Consider the following 17,064-nt stretch of genomic DNA (forward strand, 5'->3'; position numbering starts at 1 on the left):
ACTCTGTTGTATGTTCGACTATGTTGTTGACATTTACAATGAACAATCAGAGACAGTTAGGTGACCAAAGACTGTCTTCTTACTTTACTGACTCACAGCCCTGGACCCTCACGAGGTTTTTGCTTTAGTTGGGTCGATAGGCTTAATGGAGAGAAAAAGAAGCTTTTCAGAATTTTGCAGGACATAAGGGTTTACGGTGATTGTGGAATCCTTACCGTTGCTGCTGCTGAATCTGAAAGGCCTGAATCTTTGAGTATCTCACAAAAATAAACTTCAGTTAATGAAGTTAAAGTTTAAGTTTCAGGCAACAAGTGTAAGTCTAAAAAATGTGTCTGTTAAAAACCAGGGCATTGTGTTAGAAAATACACACTCTTGAATCATTTTAATGTGACCACAGTATCAGAACAGCAGGGTTGCTGCTGGGTCAGCTTCTGCCACATTATTTGATAATGCTCTGCAGACCAAGCAGGGTATTCAGGTGCAACCTTGAATAACTTGTAGCATTGTGGAAATTCTGTCTGTCTCACAAATTATTGCTCTGGCTTTAAAACTGTTCTTCCTGAATTTCATTTTCTTGTAGGTAGCTGTTGCAAAATGCTCACACCAGTGTTTTTGTCGTGTTAGACTCTTTTTAAAATCATTTAAAATTCTCTGGCCAGAGGTATACCAAAAGTAAGTGTTGCTGGAGGGATACATCTAGTCCATAATTGTCATTTGTTTAGTGGACCAGTGTATACCTGATAGTGGTGTAAGACCAAAACATTTTGGAAATAATATTCATTTATTTTGTCATTTCTTTTTAAAAATGTAAACATTCAGCAGTGGCTTATTGTCCATAATTCTTTCTGTAACAGTTAAGGCACTCAAATACTGACATGGCCTGAGCTTGACTAACCTGGCTAAGCAGACCAGCATGCTTTAGCTGATAACAACTGGTGCACTGCCAAAACTCTGCGGGTAAATCTTGTGCTATTTCTCACTATTTCAGCAGTAATTCTTTGGGTCACACAGCATAAGGAAGGAAACAGCATACCGAACTGGACATCCTGTACTGAATGTTTGAAATGAATAGACATACTTGCAACTCTAGTACCTGTTTGTCAGATAAAATCAGTTTCTGGCCTACGGCCCAGTGATTGCCCTCAACATTGTCCTGATACTGTTCAATTTGTGACTGGCTTTTTAAAATCAAATATTAATTTGTTTTCCTCCCAGTAGGACAACATGGAGTTGCTAGAAAGGGCCAGTGGCTGTTATTCTGGTCTTTTCTTCAGAAACACCCATATATTGAATTGTCATTTCTGCAGTAGATACTCCATGGGCCAGGCCCATAGGGGAACCACTGCATGGTCTTGAGGGCCATGGACCCATCCCACAGCATTTTATAGATGTGATCTCTGGTAGCCATGTCCTGTTTGGGTGGTGTAGGGGGTGTGGAGCGTGTGTATGTATGTTGCTACTCAGTCAACTGCAGTTTCTCTTTGATCCCACGCCACTCAAGCAAAAGTAGAAATTAGTAGTGGTTGTGATTTCAGTGTGTTGAAATTGGCCAGCTTTTCTCAGCCATATCCTTTCCCTGATAATCACAGTATCAGAATATTAAGAATTACAATAGTTGTCGTATAAAGGATTGGTTTCACATCTGGGAACAAAATCAGTTTTTTTGGTTCGTTCCACCCCCACAGACATTTGCCATTTGGGATCACTTGTGCAGAGACTCGGTGGATAGTGTATGAGATTACTTTATAGAGTTTGTAGCGTTTAGAGCAATTGCCACTTGAGCAGGCTCCTCTCATTCATTGCAGCTTTTACCTTTGTGCCCATTGTCTCCATTTGGTTGTCTGTCATGGTCAGCTGTGTATCTTACTTTGATTTTGAGGCTATTACTAAGAGCAGTTTTCTCACTACACTTGTACATTTGAATGAGTTTGAGCTGATGCTCTTGCTCTTATTCATAGTCTCTGTGGCACCACGGATGGCTGGATGATCTCAATAACTCTTCTTCATCAGTCTTGGATGCCACTGCATGTGCCTGTCTTACTACCACCTGCTTCTGTGCCGCTTCACTTGGGTTACTGATTCATGTTTTCAGGGTCTCTGTTAAATGTGTATTTTTGTGTCTATATTGTTTTGTGTTTAATTGTAATTGTGTTTTGTGTGTTTTGTCTCGTGTGTTCTTGGTCCTGTGTTTGTGTCTGTCAGTGGTAGTAGTGCAAGGCCCTGGATGGATAGCCTGGACCCTGAAACCCTGTATGTGTCCCCGGAGCAGACTGGACAGCCCACACTCCCCCTCCCTAACTCAGAAGTCTCCAACTTGGCACTAGGGGGGTAAGGAGCCAACTCCCTTCTGTTCTCTGATGCTTGGGCAACAACAGGGTTATAGAAAAGCTGTCACCACTCAGCAGCCATGCAGCCATACATCTGTCTTACACAATCAGTCAGTCCATACCTAAAACCCTGATCCCAAAAAAGTTTGGATGAGGTCTAAAATGTAAATAAAAACAGAATGCCAAGTCCTTTTCCATTTATATAAGTGAATACAATCAAAGACAAGATATTTAACGTTCAAACTGGTAAACTTTATTGTTATTCAGAATTTTGTGCCTGCAACACATTCTAAAAAAATTTGGGACAGGGTCAGTTTTACCACAGTGTTCCATCATGTTTTCTTTGAACTACACACAGGAAGCTTTTGGGAACTGAAGACACTGATTGTGGAAGTTTTGAAAGTGAAACTCTTTCCCACTCTTGCTTGATATACAACGTCAGTTGCTTGACAGTCAATGGTCTCTGTTGTAATAATTTGACACCAGTTATCCTGTCCACCTGTGAGATGTTCAACACTGTGGATGTCAGCTTCAGTGAATTTTGTTTCTGATATGGAGCACACTGGACTGAATGTCCCAGTCAGCATAGATGAAGGGACAGGTAGTTGTGACGTAGCTTTCGTTCATGAGACATATATGTTGTAGGTGCTAAGAAAAAAAAATCTGCATTTATACCAGTGCAATACAGCTTTGTAGTGTGTGTGTGCATGTGTGTGTGTGAGAGAGAGTGTGAGGTGAATACTATATATACTTGATAGTTGTAGTCTAGCATGTGCTTAAAAAAAAATATCATGCTCCTGGCCGTGTAGAGTCCATACATCAAACAACAATTCCCCCAATTTCTAGGGAAAGGCCGCCATGTTAGTAAAAAAAAAATAAAAAAAGCTCCACCTATTAATGCATAGAAATCTATCAAGGCAGGAGGTCTGCCCACAATTAGAATCTTTGAAACATGCTTAACCGTTGACATTCGTAGTCCAAACAGGTGTTTTTGAAGCATTCCACAACCTTCCCAGTCTTTTGTTGGTCCTGTCCCAACTTGTTTGAACCGTGTTGCTGCATCAAATTCAGAATAAGCAGATATTTACCGTAATTTCCGGACTATAAGCTGCTACTTTTTTCACACTGCTACTGCTGTGTTACAGACACTGTTTGGAAAAAAACATTTATTTACGGTAAAAATGTAAAAAATCTTTCTGTGTAAATATCTCATGTTACAACGTGGGCACCTGCGGCTTATAGACAAGTACAGCCTATATATGTACACATCTTTTTTTCTTTCTAAATTTAGTTGGTGCGGCTTATTTTCAGGTGCGCTCAATAGTCTGGAAATTACGGTACAAACATCAGTGAAGCTGATGAGATCAGACAATAAATATGTTTTTGCTATTTTCAATTGAGTATATGTCAAAACGGATTATCACTTTGACAGACTTTTACAAAGTGTCCCAACTTTTGTGTAATTGTGGTTGTAAAAAACTATAATCAAAACAGTGTATACCCACAGTTTTAGGTAGTAAGGAAAAATGTATATGCATTAACGGTATTATTGTTACAGTGTCATAGTCATAACTTAGTAAGATCAGAACGCAAAGACTTCATTCACACACAGCTGGAATAACCAGAAAAATATCTGTAAACCCACTTTGAAATCACCAGAAAAAGGCACTCCTTACAACTTCACGTCGTGTACATCCATGGATACATGTAAACAAGAACTGTTCACACAGTGCAAATTTGCTGAAATGTAAACAAACAAACAAAAAACAACAAAAGCTTGACTGATGATGCAGTTTTTTAATATTCTTATTTTTAATTCTATTCTATTCTATTCTATTCTATTCTATTCTATTCTATTCTATTCTATATTGAAGCATGATGTTTTGAAAATCTTTCATAACTTAAAAGAAGACAGGAAATCACCAGGTGATGTAAGGGTTTTCCTTGAAAGTGCGTGCTTTTCATCTTTCTTCTGAAATTACTCCCATTGCATGCACAAACTTAGATTTTTGCTGTTATACTTTTTAAAACAACCTTTTACCGGTCATTGCACTTATTTTTCTTATTGAAGACCCTCCTTTTCAAATGATCTCAGTCCAGTTGTTTGGTCTGCCCCTTGATTTCTAGCTTTCATGCTTGTTATTTTGTTCGCTTTGTTATTTTGCAGACTTGTGTGAGGTTTATGCTTTACTGAGATTATTTAAGTGCACAGAGATTGTTTGAGTGCATGTTGCACAATAAATAGTTACCAATCTGTGTGAGAAAAAAAGAAATATATTAAAATTGAAATCAGAAACACTATGGAGCATTAAGGTTGTAAGTCCAGCCAACAGCTACCTGCAGGCAGGTTGACAGATTCTGTAGTCCAGTGTTATGTCACATACGTCCCCGAAGTTTAGCTCATTTCATTGGTGTGGGTGTGTATGTGCATGTGAGTTTGTGTGTGCATTTGCGGGGTGCACAAAGACCAAAGCCAGTGTCATTTGACATTGGCTCTTTTCTGTTTTTACACACACAAATCGCACACAAACGAGTGCAGCCTGTAGGACAACAGGGTAAACACAGCCCCCCTCAGGCCGGAACCTAATTGTTAGCCCCTGGTGTGGCTAGTCCAGGGATTAGCTACTGGCTGGGGAGCACTATTCACTCCCTCTTTCATTCCCTCTGCCCACTGGGCCTTATCACCATCAATCTGACACCCTGTTTATCTGACACTGCAGCCAGATCTGCTGGCCTAGGAGAAATGTTCACAAAGGCCGTGGATCATCAGCACTTTGATTGTGGGACCCCAAATTGCCATTACTCTCTCTGGCCCCAGTGATCCCAGCAGCCCTCTGTCTCCATGATCTCCATGCAGTGGTTAGTCCCAGTCCCAGAACCTGGAACGCCAACCTGAAGGCCTGTAACTTTGTGTTTGTCATTTGTGCTCCTCTTCCATCTTAAACAAAGGTGGTTCCAAATTGCCAAATTTTGTTCGCCGTATTTGTGTTCTAGTGGACGGGATCTCCATGTGGACTGGTTTGTTGTGGCACACTGTTTTTCTCTGCCTTTTGTGCACCGTTGGCTGCCTTGTTATACTCTTCACCAGGAACTTAACAATTGCCCGATCTGGAGTTTACCACCACCGTCTGATCACTGTGTCAATTTAATTTCATCGTCTTAAAGAAGAAGAAGAAAGAAAAAGAAACAGATTTTGCTGTCATGGCTTCTTTTAAACTGGATTTTCTCCCTGAGATGATGGTGGACCATTGCTCTTTGAATTCTAGTCCTGTGTAAGTAACCTTCTGGCCAGCTTTATGAGTAGTGTGCTTTCTTTCTTTCTTTCTTTCTTTCTTGAGTTGTCCTGTGTCCCTGGAAATCCGCTCTAAAGGGTTGGTCTGTTGTCCTTTAATAATTTGTAATAGTCATGAGCAGCTGTGTTGTAGTGTGTCTGGTTGGTTATTTGTTTTCTCTTTGTATTTAAGTGATGCTCAAAAGTTCCTGATGTGTATCTGTGTCGTTCACATGTGCTGTTTACATTCGGTATGAAGTGAATTTGATTCTCAGAATTAGTTTAGTCTTTAGTGAAAGGCTTTGGTAAAGAATTCTGACATACTGTTACACTTTGCGTTGCACCCCACTATTCAATAGAACATTTAGTGTGTTGACATCAGAACCATTTTTCTGTAAAATAAGCACTGGTTACTCCTTCCAACAATTTGGATTTCAGCTCTGTCCAAGTGTCAGCAAGAGCTCTCCCAACAATATCGTCAGATCTTGTAGTTGGAATTTGTATCCAAGAGGAGTTGTGTTCTCTTCTCATATGTCTTCCTTCAAGGTTGAATATTGTACTTTACAGATTCTGATCCCAATTTAGATTCTTGTAATCATTTGCTTTTCTTATGCAGACCTGTTTTGGATTCTTTACATATTTTTTCCCAAGAAATGACACAGAAATCTGTGCTTAATTGACTGTTCTAACAACCTAAAATAAACAATGAATGTGTCTCCCACTTCAGTCATCATAACCACATTATCACTGTTTTCGCCATACTGACGATCCATTGGGAGCCTTGAATAGCATTACATCCCCATACATGCATATATGTGTGTGTTATCAGTGTAACTGTGATCATTTGAATTGATTACATAACAGCTAAGCTGTTACTTCACTACAGTGTAGTTGTTTGAGAAAGACAAGGACCTGATGTCATTTGCTTGGATGCCAGGTCATCAAAACAGTTAGCCTCTTTATTTCACAGCAGTCTGTGCAGGGAGATGGTGTCTGAATCAGCTTTCATCCTCGATTACTTGTCTCTTTGTGCACATGTTTATTTCTGCTGGCATAATATTCCCTCTAATATGGATGGGAGGTATGGTAGAAATGTCACAGCTGAAAGTGTTGGTCACAGCATAAGTGCTGAAATAAGCTGAAGTGTAAATGCTAAAGGTGTTTCAAATGTCTATAGAGGTGCTGGAAGAAGTTGGTGTCATTTGAACTTTTAGTTGAAATTTAAGCAATACATGAGTGAAAGCAACAGCTGAAGAATAAGAACTTAAAGAAGAACGATAACATGTTTTTTGTACTTTATTAGAGTATGAAATGTCTAAAAAGCTGAACTGTAAGAGTTAAAGTATACGTTTAAAAATGTTTAAAAAAGACGTCTGACAACTGGTTTATTTACATTATTTTCAAAAAGCCGAAAATGTTCATATCTAGTGGTTTTCTGCTCGTTTCGTCAAATAGGGTTGGGCGATGTGTATATACCGTGTTACAGTAGAAATAGAGCAGAGATTTGGCAAAACCTTTTCCACCATGGCAGCCATTTGCATTTAAACACAGTCGTTCTCAGTATAGCAGTGCTACCATGCTGAGCGGGTGTGTAACTGACATTACACAGTGCAGCTGCTTCATACTCTTTTCTGCTTGCTTGTATATTGCTTTCCACTCTTTCTGTCCAGAGTTCATATGAGGAAATTACAGCTTTAGTGTCTCTGCATATATTTTCAGGGCAGGCAGCGTGATGTAGCAATCCAGCTGCCTCGCAAGGTCACGTGATTTGGGCCTGCTAACCACCCTCTCACATGATGTGAGAGTGATGATGCACCTCTGTTGCATCTTTGTTCTCATTTGGAGCCCTAAAGCTTCCATTTTAAAAGAATGTGAAGTGTAAACCATGATATAAGTTTTAAGCATGATATACAATTACATATACCATGATGAAGAACCCACCCTTACCTTCTAATATGACCACATCTAGCCAGATGTTTATGAATGTGACGATCAGACATTCGATGAGGCAGTTAGTAATTCCAAAAACAGGCCTGCCTCAACGTTAAACTTTAAACTGAATAGAATAGTGTGAATTTACATGGAGAGGAGGGATGAGAAGACACTGATGCATGGATGACTCAGAATGTGTAGAGAGATTCAGGTCACTCACTGTATTAGCATAGCCATGGCAGGGCCCCCCCCCCTTTGAATAAATAGATCTTTCTGGACTCTCACGGAGTACGTTATTTCCTCCATCTGATAGATTTTCCATACCGACACAGTCCATATGTTGTATATAAAGGGTTCATGTTTTAACCACTTAATTGTGATGCATTTAATCGCTGCGGTTAGCAATATTTTAAAAGATATTTTTGGCTCTCCCATCAGTGCCCTCCAGTGGTAGACCCAGTAATGCTATCTTTGGATATGATTTATGATATTTCACTTAAATACTTCTTTGAGTGCCTCAAACACCTCTTCCCAGAATATTCTTAATTTAGGAGATGATAATATGTGGCTCTGGTTGCGAATTTGTGTACCACACTTTCTCCAACATTTATTTGAGTGTGTTGGGCCCAATTTAGCAACAATTTCTGTCCAGAGAAATGTCATAGTTATCTTCCATTTCCTCCATATATTTCAGTTGGTTACTGAATGTGCTTCAGTGCATGTATAGCTTAAAACCTCTGAGAGAAACAATCATGTCATGGTTCCAATCCACTTACTGTAACTGCACCAACATGTACTGAAATGTGAGTCACAACTTCGTTTCCATTGTGTTGCTTATGCACAATGAGTTTAACACAATATATGAACAACTCTTCAGCAATCTTCCACCATACTGACAAGCCACGGCACTAGCTAACGTCATGGAAAACTAGCAAACTAATTGAGCAACAGATGAACTGCAAGCTTGTGTTTTATAGAGGCTGTCAGTATTATACTGACTAGGGAGAAAATGATAGGACCATTGATCATTTACTTGCTTAAATCATCTTGCTGACTTACACATAATACATGTAAAACCCAGTTATTCAGCAGGCTATCTGCCACTCATTTCCTGTGCTGTTGAGGACAAAACATGATACAGGCATGGTTGACATGACTGCTGTCAGGCTTATGTAGGTTATAGCTGCCCAGCTGTGATTTTCTATCCATCAGCAGCAGAGAAAAGGATGAATGATGACACAGCTATTGTAAAAGGCGTGCAGCCTTTCTCATCAGTGGTCTGAGGGCTTTAGGCAAACATCAGTTAATCCAACAGTACGTTAAATTAGTCATTTGTTTTGTCAACAAAAAAATAAAGTAGGGTTATTACAAACAGATTTACAATGACTACAAAGGTCTTCTTTATTCTAGGGATGGTGGAAGACTTACTTTCAGTCAGATAAATAGTACCATGAACTGAACCAGTCCTGTTAGGCATTTTTAGGAAGTGGGCTGTCCATTCCTAAACACTGAAATACATTTAAGGCCAAATGCTGAAAGGGTTTCAGATATTGGTAGAAGTGCTGAAAGAAGATGGTGTCATTTGAAGTTAAGCAGCTGAAGCTGAAGAATAAGAACGTCTAATTGAGGTATAAAAGAAATCAAAAAGCTGAAATGTTAATGTTTCAGTTTAAAAGTTTGAAATGTTTACGTCTGGAGAACTTGGCAGTGACTTTTCAACAAGCTTGTAGCTGAAGCTGAACGGACGTGGTTAGGTAGTACAAATCATCCAGAGTAATCTGATGAGAGCAGGCTACCTCGGCTAATCTACATCAGACTGTGCACCGCTTGATAGCAGGGGTGGAATTTACTCAAGTGCGGCACTTCAGTAAAAATTCAAGGTGCTTGTAATTTACTTGACAGAGAACATCTGGCATCCTATGGACCCATAAGACCGATGTTTTATGTGCACATTTGTGACTGTATGCTGAAGGACCTCTCATGTTGCAGTGATTCACAATTTCTGAAAAAGCCATTTTATTGACAGCTCTTCTTTATATTGCTGTATACTGCTTACTCCTCCCTCACCTCACGCTGGAGGGGACTGCAAGTCTTCAACAACTGCTGTTTTTAATAGTTTTGAGGTTTGGACTGTTGGTTAGACAAAAAACAAACAAACAAATAAAAAATGAATTCTTGTTCAGAATTTTTACTTATCAAGCAATCGATTGGAAAAGAATAACCTCCACTGAATCTCCAACAGATGAATCCATAATGAAAATAATCATAGTTGCAGTCCTACATAAAATAGTTCAAGATGCACCTAAACCTACTCCACCCAAACCAGCTACAACATGTGAAATCCTGCTTTTACATGAATGCGTGAGTAATAATAATCTACAATATAATAAAGAGTAGTGTAACAGTCATAGGGGACATTTTTTCACATTAACTCCTCCTCCTCCTGCCATTTCTCTTTTGACAAATACAATTTAAATACACTTCAGTAACATTTTTAATGCAGGACTTGTATTTTTACTTAAGTAAAGGGCCTGAAAAACTTCACCAGTACTTAGTTAGTGAGATTGACTGAAAGGCATTTTTTGTTTGATAATGATAAATAAATAAAATTACACCAGGTTTATCTTAAATAATGACCATACTGTCACTTTAGGGCCGCACACTGTATTTCCATGTTAAACAGTTCTTAAGGTGTAAGGTGTACATCTATTCAGACTTGCTTACTCTCTATAAACTGCTTCACACGGTCCCCCCTCCCTATTTATTGTATCTTGTTTTTTATCTTGTATTTTATATCAGTGTTTGTATATTTTCTGTACAGCGACCTTGGGTGTCCTGAAAGGCGCTTTCAAATAAAATGTATTATTATTATTATTATTATTATTAAGTAGCAGATCACATGACATGGTTAAGCTGAGTCAGAAAATGTGATGAATGCAGTTGCAAGAACAGTATTTTCCATTCATATCTCATGAAACAAACAAGTGTCTGTCGTTTCAATCTGAAAAACAAGCCAATGAGTTACATATTTTACTTTCATTTTTTGTGGATCAGCATCATAAATAAGGAACATGAAACACTGTCATACCATCACTCCTTCATATCTATATTTGTTTCCCCTGCACAATTTTTCACTGATAAACCAGCTATTTGACAAATTAACTCTGCATGCTATTGTTGAACTGTTGCAGTTCTAATTATAGGAAATCGACGTGTTTGTTTGCAGCCTCCGTCTAAAGCACTGGTGTTTGTCTTTGCAGTGGGAAGAAGATGAATGGGTCTTTGGACCACCCCGACCAACCAGATGTTGATGCCATTAAGATGTTTGTGGGACAGATTCCACGGTCCTGGTCTGAGGAGCAGCTTCGTGAGCTATTTGAGCCTTATGGAGCAGTCTATGAAATTAATGTTCTCAGAGACCGCAGCCAGAATCCACCCCAGAGCAAAGGTCAGCCTGGAGTAACATAGTAACACACACACACACACACACACACACACACACACACACACACACACACACACACACACACACACACACACACACAATACACCCACAATAGTATTTTGTTGTCTAATTTGTCACACTTAAATTTAACAGTTCAGTATAAAATTTGATGGTGTCGCACTTTTTTTGTTGTTTGTTATAAAAAAGAATGATTTTGTAGTCACAGAGAGACTCACCACAACATACTTTCCCTGTAGCATATGTATAATCTAGTAGTTGAATATGGTGTGTGACATGTGTCGTTTTCATTCCCTGCCAGGCTGCTGTTTTATAACTTACTATACTCGCAAATCAGCCTTGGAAGCACAGAATGCTCTGCACAACATGAAGATTCTTCCAGGGGTAGGTGACAGTCTCTAAGTGCCCTTTCAGTTCATGCTGGATTATTTTGGAAACTTTGGCCCTCTGCAGCTTTATCGTAGAGCTAGGTTCAATTCTGGAGTGTGAACTAGACCAGACCATCAAAATACAGGGTTATGTGTCTTCTGTAAATTGTGAGGGCTTATTCATCAAGCAGGTCTGATGTTCGTGATCAAAGCACCAATGGTTTTGGTATCTACTTCTTCTTTTTTGTCTTCTTCTTCCTCATCTTCATCTTCTCCATCTTCTTCTTCCTCTTCTACCCCTTCTCTGTCTTCTTCCTGTTTGTCTTCTTCGTCTTCTCCTTTTTCTTGTTCTTGTCAGGGGTCACAAAACTAATGCATGTGTGACAAAAATTAGAAGTGTCTAACAGTTATTCAGTTGTTTCAAAACATGCCTTTACATACAAGGCAGCTACTGAGCTGGTTCTGGGTTATTAGATTAGATTAGATTAGATTAGATTTAACCTTATAGTCGTCGTCAGAGTGCAACACAGAGGCAACGAAATGCAGTGCAGTTATAGAATAGACAGTGGGATAACTTTGGTTGGACGCTGTAAATAGTTTGCACTGTGTCGCTGTTATGGTCCAGCAGGTGGCATTAATGCAAGACTTATGGGTGCCCACCACTATAAAACTCAACAGAAGAAGGCAGTGACTGTCATTTGTTGTCAATGTGTGTTTCTCATCAACACTTCAGACCCAGTGAAATAACGTACTGTGAGAAATGTCCCAAAACAACAGACATGAAGCAGCTACAAAGAAACATCAAACCAAACCAGAGCAGAAGAAAAGGCATTTCTCTGAATGTTCAAAATGCAGCAGACACAAGTGTGTTTTATACAGACTGAGAGAAGTTCAATCATCTATCATTTGATGAACACCAGATGAGTCAGGAGCTCATAAATGTGGTGCAAGCTATTGCTAACAGACAAGCTAGTGAAGCTGATCCTGTGACATCTGTGCTGAGGATTTGGCTTTATTGAAGCAGCTACTGGCGAATGTCAGAGGTGTATCATGTGGGGAGTTAAGTTGCAGTCCACTGAATTTTGAGGTCACAAAAACACTGCAACTTGACGGACACTCCAATGAGAGAATGGATGAGCTTAAACCAGCAGGAAAACACATGACATTGTCCTGTAGGACTTGGTAGTAAATACAAGCAATCCAAATTGTTACTGTAACTTTAATAAGGTCACTAAATTGTCTCTTCCACTGCCTTTGAGCAGTGCAGTAAATTGTAAATTGGTCAAGTGATGGCGCTGTGGTAATTTTTGTTGTTAATGATGAAGAACTCCTCCTGGTATAGGAACACGTGCCCCAAAATATCAGTTGTGGTCTGATTCTGGTTCAGTTCTGGTGGAGGGTTTACAGATCTGTGTTTCTTGTCAGATCAAAACGACTTGACATTTGTACTGAGGGTTGGCTCAGAGTCTAAAGAGGCTGGCCCTTGTCTGGATTTGCACATTCTATTGAGAGCTAGGAGCTGAAGTGTGCTATGCTCAGTTGAGCCTGACTCCAGTTAAGCTGAACATTTGATTTAAATTGAAACCATTCCTTAGACAGGAAGGATGATCCGTCTCATGGCCTCACTGTGGTGACGTGCTGCTTCATAGAGGACTCTAAGACTTCTGGCTTTCTCACACTGTTGTTATCTCTCTGCCTCTGTGGGGATTGTTAGCTCGCCTTTGCTTGGTTTTTCACCCCTCTCTATTCTGTTGTTTGATCTGTACAACAGTGTCCTCTAGTGAGGTTTTGGTCTTTATCTCCATGGTTACTGGTTCAACAATTTTAATCCCATACTGAGTTGTTCAGCATTTTAACAGTAAAAGCTGTTTTCTCTGTCAATGCTTGATTTGATGAATAGAAAAACACTGAAAGCCCTCCCAAACAAAAATGTGTTTTGCTTATTGTTTCTTCACTTAGATGTTTGTGCAGAGTGACGTATGGACAAACTTAAACTCTAGAAGGCTGTTTTCAGTCATCTACTGAAAGGGGAAAGTTTCTCTGTGCTCACCTTAAATCTGAGTTTGAAGATATGTATGTATGAGTGTGACGTGATATCACAACTTGTGAGCCAGACAGTTAATTTTTCATCAGTAATGAACACAAAATGTGTGTGCGTACATACTGTGCTTTCTTAGAGGATCACACAGGGCTGAACTAGACTCTTATCTGCTAGAGTTAGGAGGCGAAAAAAAAGGTTTCTGTGTTTTGTATTAGGGTATTAGTTGGAATTTTTTGTCTTCTTTTAACTCCGTACAAACAGGAAAACATTTGTTCATTATTGCCCTTAACAGCAGACCAGAGTTTGTTGTATTTTATGAGTAATACTCAGATTGTTTGTTCTATCAGCATGGACACAATAAGGATTGCAGTTGTCCATGAAGCTCATGAGAGACAGTTGTGTTTTACCAAAATGGTGCAGCCCTACTTCAGGCCCAGGTCAGTCCATGGATTACAATATGTGATGTTGGTGTAGTTAGAGCTGTGTTTGTGATCTGTTGGTGTGTCTGTCAAGTCGTTCTGTCTTTTCTGAGGCTCACTCAAATTAGCTAATTTGGTCTCAGGAAGAATAAACTACTGCAATAAGGAAATACAGTGAAAGGAAAGGCTGTTTCTGCTGCCAGTGCCTGATCAGATCTATTGTGGATGAAATGCTGCACTTTTAAATTACAGGTGTCTTATAAACAGTGTGAATACGATTTTACAAGAAAATTACTGTCGTTAAAAATCTGCCAAACGTACCTTTCACCTGTAATACACCTGCGCCCCCCAAAACACGAAGGGGGAACAATATTCCCTATTTGGACATATTTTTCCCTGTAACGAATCGGAATTTACTGCAGTTATGGAACCTTTATGAGTTCAACAGAATTAAATGGCAGGATTGAGACATTTAGTTCTAGTTTGCATTGTTCTGATGAACACAGCCAATAGAATGCAGAGACCAACGTGTACTCACAACAAGGATGTGTGACTTTAATCGCCTAATTTGACACAGTGACCATCTTTACAGACAAAAATGTCTTGTCTGTGCCTGTGGTAGAGCTGTCTTTTAATGTGAAATTTGTGCACAATCAAGTCAGCACATGTTGTTTTTTCTGTGTATTTTATGGGGAATTGCACATTCAGTCCATATTTATTAGCTTTCAGTTCCATTTACCCTGAATCTGCTCTCTTTTATGACAGAGTCCAACAGAGTGTTCTGTTCTAGATTTTTGATGTAGTTGTGGGTGAATTCAAGGCTTGACTGAAGCTCTTTTATTTTATTGTCAAGTGATTGTGGGTAATGTCTGCGTCCAGATTATTTTCTACGGACTGACATATGATAATGTGTTAATGGTGTTTGGCACCCCTGGCCAGAATTTCTGTTACTGTGGATAACTAAGTGAGTAGAAGATGGACTGACCTCCAGTCATAAAGTCATAAAGTTAAAGATGAAACATTATTTTCAACATTTGAAACAAAATTAGTGAATTATTTTTGTTTTGTACAACTGCAGAGTGTGAAAAAGAAAAGCGCACCATACAAACGTTTGGACATCCCGAGAGATTTGAGCTCTCATTTTCCAAGGTCTCTGACCTTAATTAGCTTGATGTTGCTATGGCTTGTTCAAAATCATTGTTACAAAAAGGCCAAGTGATGCAGTTCTCAAGGCTTTATAGATACTATGACTCCTCAAACCTTGTCCCAACAACCAGCAACCATTGGCTCCACTGAGCAGCTGCCTAGTGCAGGTCAAGCTGAGGAAACAAAGCTTTCAGAAATCTGCTTGAAGGATTGTTAGAAAGGTGAATCAAACCCCCCATTTGACTGTAAAAGACCTTCGTGAAAATTTAGCAGATACTGGGGTGGTGGTGCACTGTACTACTGCGCAGCAGCACTCGACAAAATTCAGTTTAAGACGTTTGCAAAGGAACATCTAAACATGTGTAGATTGTGTATATGTGTGTATATGCATCTAGTGTAAAGACCATCTTTCAAAATGGCCGACTTCATACTGTGACTCTTTCTGCTATACCCCAACCATGATCCCACCTTCAGAAACTAGAAATATGGACATGGCATCTCTGCCAATATTACTGAAATGTATCATACAACTCAGATGTGCATTTTGTCAGCGTTTTGAATGCTGTTTTGTTATTTGTTGCTTTGTTCAGATGCACCACCCAATCCAGATGAAGCCAGCAGACAGTGAGAAAAACAATGGTAAGAATTTACAAGCATTTCTGTCTGTCTTCTCTGTCCTTTGATGCTAATAAACATCTCTGCGCTTTCCCTTTCTAATCACAATGATAACCCTAATAAGGTCATAATTAGATAAGTAGTTCATGTAATTAGACTTAGTGAAACTGTTGAGTGACATCCTTAATTACAACACTGTTGAAATGGCAAATTTGTGAGCTACACTGATGCCATCTTGTGACTTAATGATGGTAGATTTGAGGAAGAGCTGTGACTCAGTTGGGAGGTAGATTAACACACTGCCATGCTTCAGTGACTCCCACCTTTGTTTGTGACACACCAAAGGTTGCTCTCATCAGCCACTGTTTCATTACATTGAGATAATTTACTGGTTCAACTCAGGGTTCAGTCATTCAGGCATAAGTGGTAATGAATGGGACAGAGGTTGTGGGTGTTCATTATGCCTGGATCAAACTACACGAATAGCCTGATTATGAGACAGTTTTGTCGTGGATGACCAATTACCAGTGCCGTGGCCGATCGTGAACGACAATTGGACCTCCATACCCATGTATTGTGACATGCATGTCTTCCATGACATGTTTCTGAGCGTTCATCAGGCTGTCTCTCTAGAGTACAGTCAGGACAAACATGACTTTTTTTTTTCTTTATTTTCTATATTTTTTGGTACACAAGACCACAGCATCACATGCACCTATGTCACTTTGATTGACAGTTGCTTGACCTGCCTGAACTCATGCGTGATAAAATGTGCTGTGATTAGTTTGGGTCGTGCGTGTAGTCTTGCTACGCGTGGCACTGTGCTCGTTAGATCTGACATGGTGCCAAAGACAAACCAAAAGTGTAGTCTGATCCTGGCATTAGACATTAGATTGTTCTACTTAATTGGATCTTTGTTCGATTTTTTTCTTATTCACTGTGCAACATAAGCCTGGTCTGTCAAATGTATCCACAAGTGCGGACATATTATTCTGCTCAGAAAATAAACTGAATAAACCTTTATTAACATAAGTTGCAGTAGAGCCACAAAAAACATATGTGCCTGTTGAATGTTTTATTGTACAATTTGTCTTGACACAGAGCAGGTGTGTTTGATGTTGTGTTGTGTTGAATACAGCAGTGGAGGACAGGAAGCTGTTTATTGGAATGATCTCCAAGAAATGTAACGAGAATGACATCCGACTGATGTTCTCACCATATGGACAGATAGAGGAGTGCCGGATACTTCGAGGCCCTGACGGACTCAGTCGTGGTAAGGCATACACACAACAGGCTAGTTGATAATCAGGAACATGCCTTTGCACAGATTCTAATAAATTGATTTGTATTTAATTGGTGGCTTGATTCTTTTCTGGCTGGCTTTTTTTTTACTTGAGATGAAAGTTCATTATTTAAAGCAGATGTAATTCACATTTTTAGAATCACCATGTTTCAAATGACAGTGTGAATACAATGTGACAC

General features: G+C 39.4%; 1 protein-coding gene across 6 annotated transcripts in view; it reads left to right on the forward strand.

Annotated features, from left to right (window-relative positions):
• The window catches only part of celf1 (cugbp, Elav-like family member 1), a 31,076-nt gene that overhangs the window by 2,670 nt on the left and 11,342 nt on the right, over positions 1-17,064 (forward strand). For 3 of the 6 annotated variants that reach the window (XM_070978647.1, XM_070978735.1, XM_070978905.1), the window contains exons 2-6: positions 2,203-2,328; positions 10,791-10,978; positions 11,295-11,377; positions 15,558-15,606; positions 16,721-16,855. In XM_070978647.1, coding sequence (XP_070834748.1) covers positions 2,225-2,328; positions 10,791-10,978; positions 11,295-11,377; positions 15,558-15,606; positions 16,721-16,855 — 559 coding nt within the window. In that variant the 5' untranslated portion in view covers positions 2,203-2,224. The remainder of the gene's footprint in view (positions 1-2,202; positions 2,329-10,790; positions 10,979-11,294; positions 11,378-15,557; positions 15,607-16,720; positions 16,856-17,064) is intronic. The other 3 variants (XM_070978820.1, XM_070978995.1, XM_070979082.1) reach the window with 2 other exon arrangements.

The sequence above is a fragment of the Chaetodon trifascialis genome, chromosome 1 (genome assembly GCF_039877785.1).
Source record: "Chaetodon trifascialis isolate fChaTrf1 chromosome 1, fChaTrf1.hap1, whole genome shotgun sequence".
NCBI classification, from domain to species: Eukaryota; Metazoa; Chordata; class Actinopteri; order Chaetodontiformes; family Chaetodontidae; genus Chaetodon; species Chaetodon trifascialis.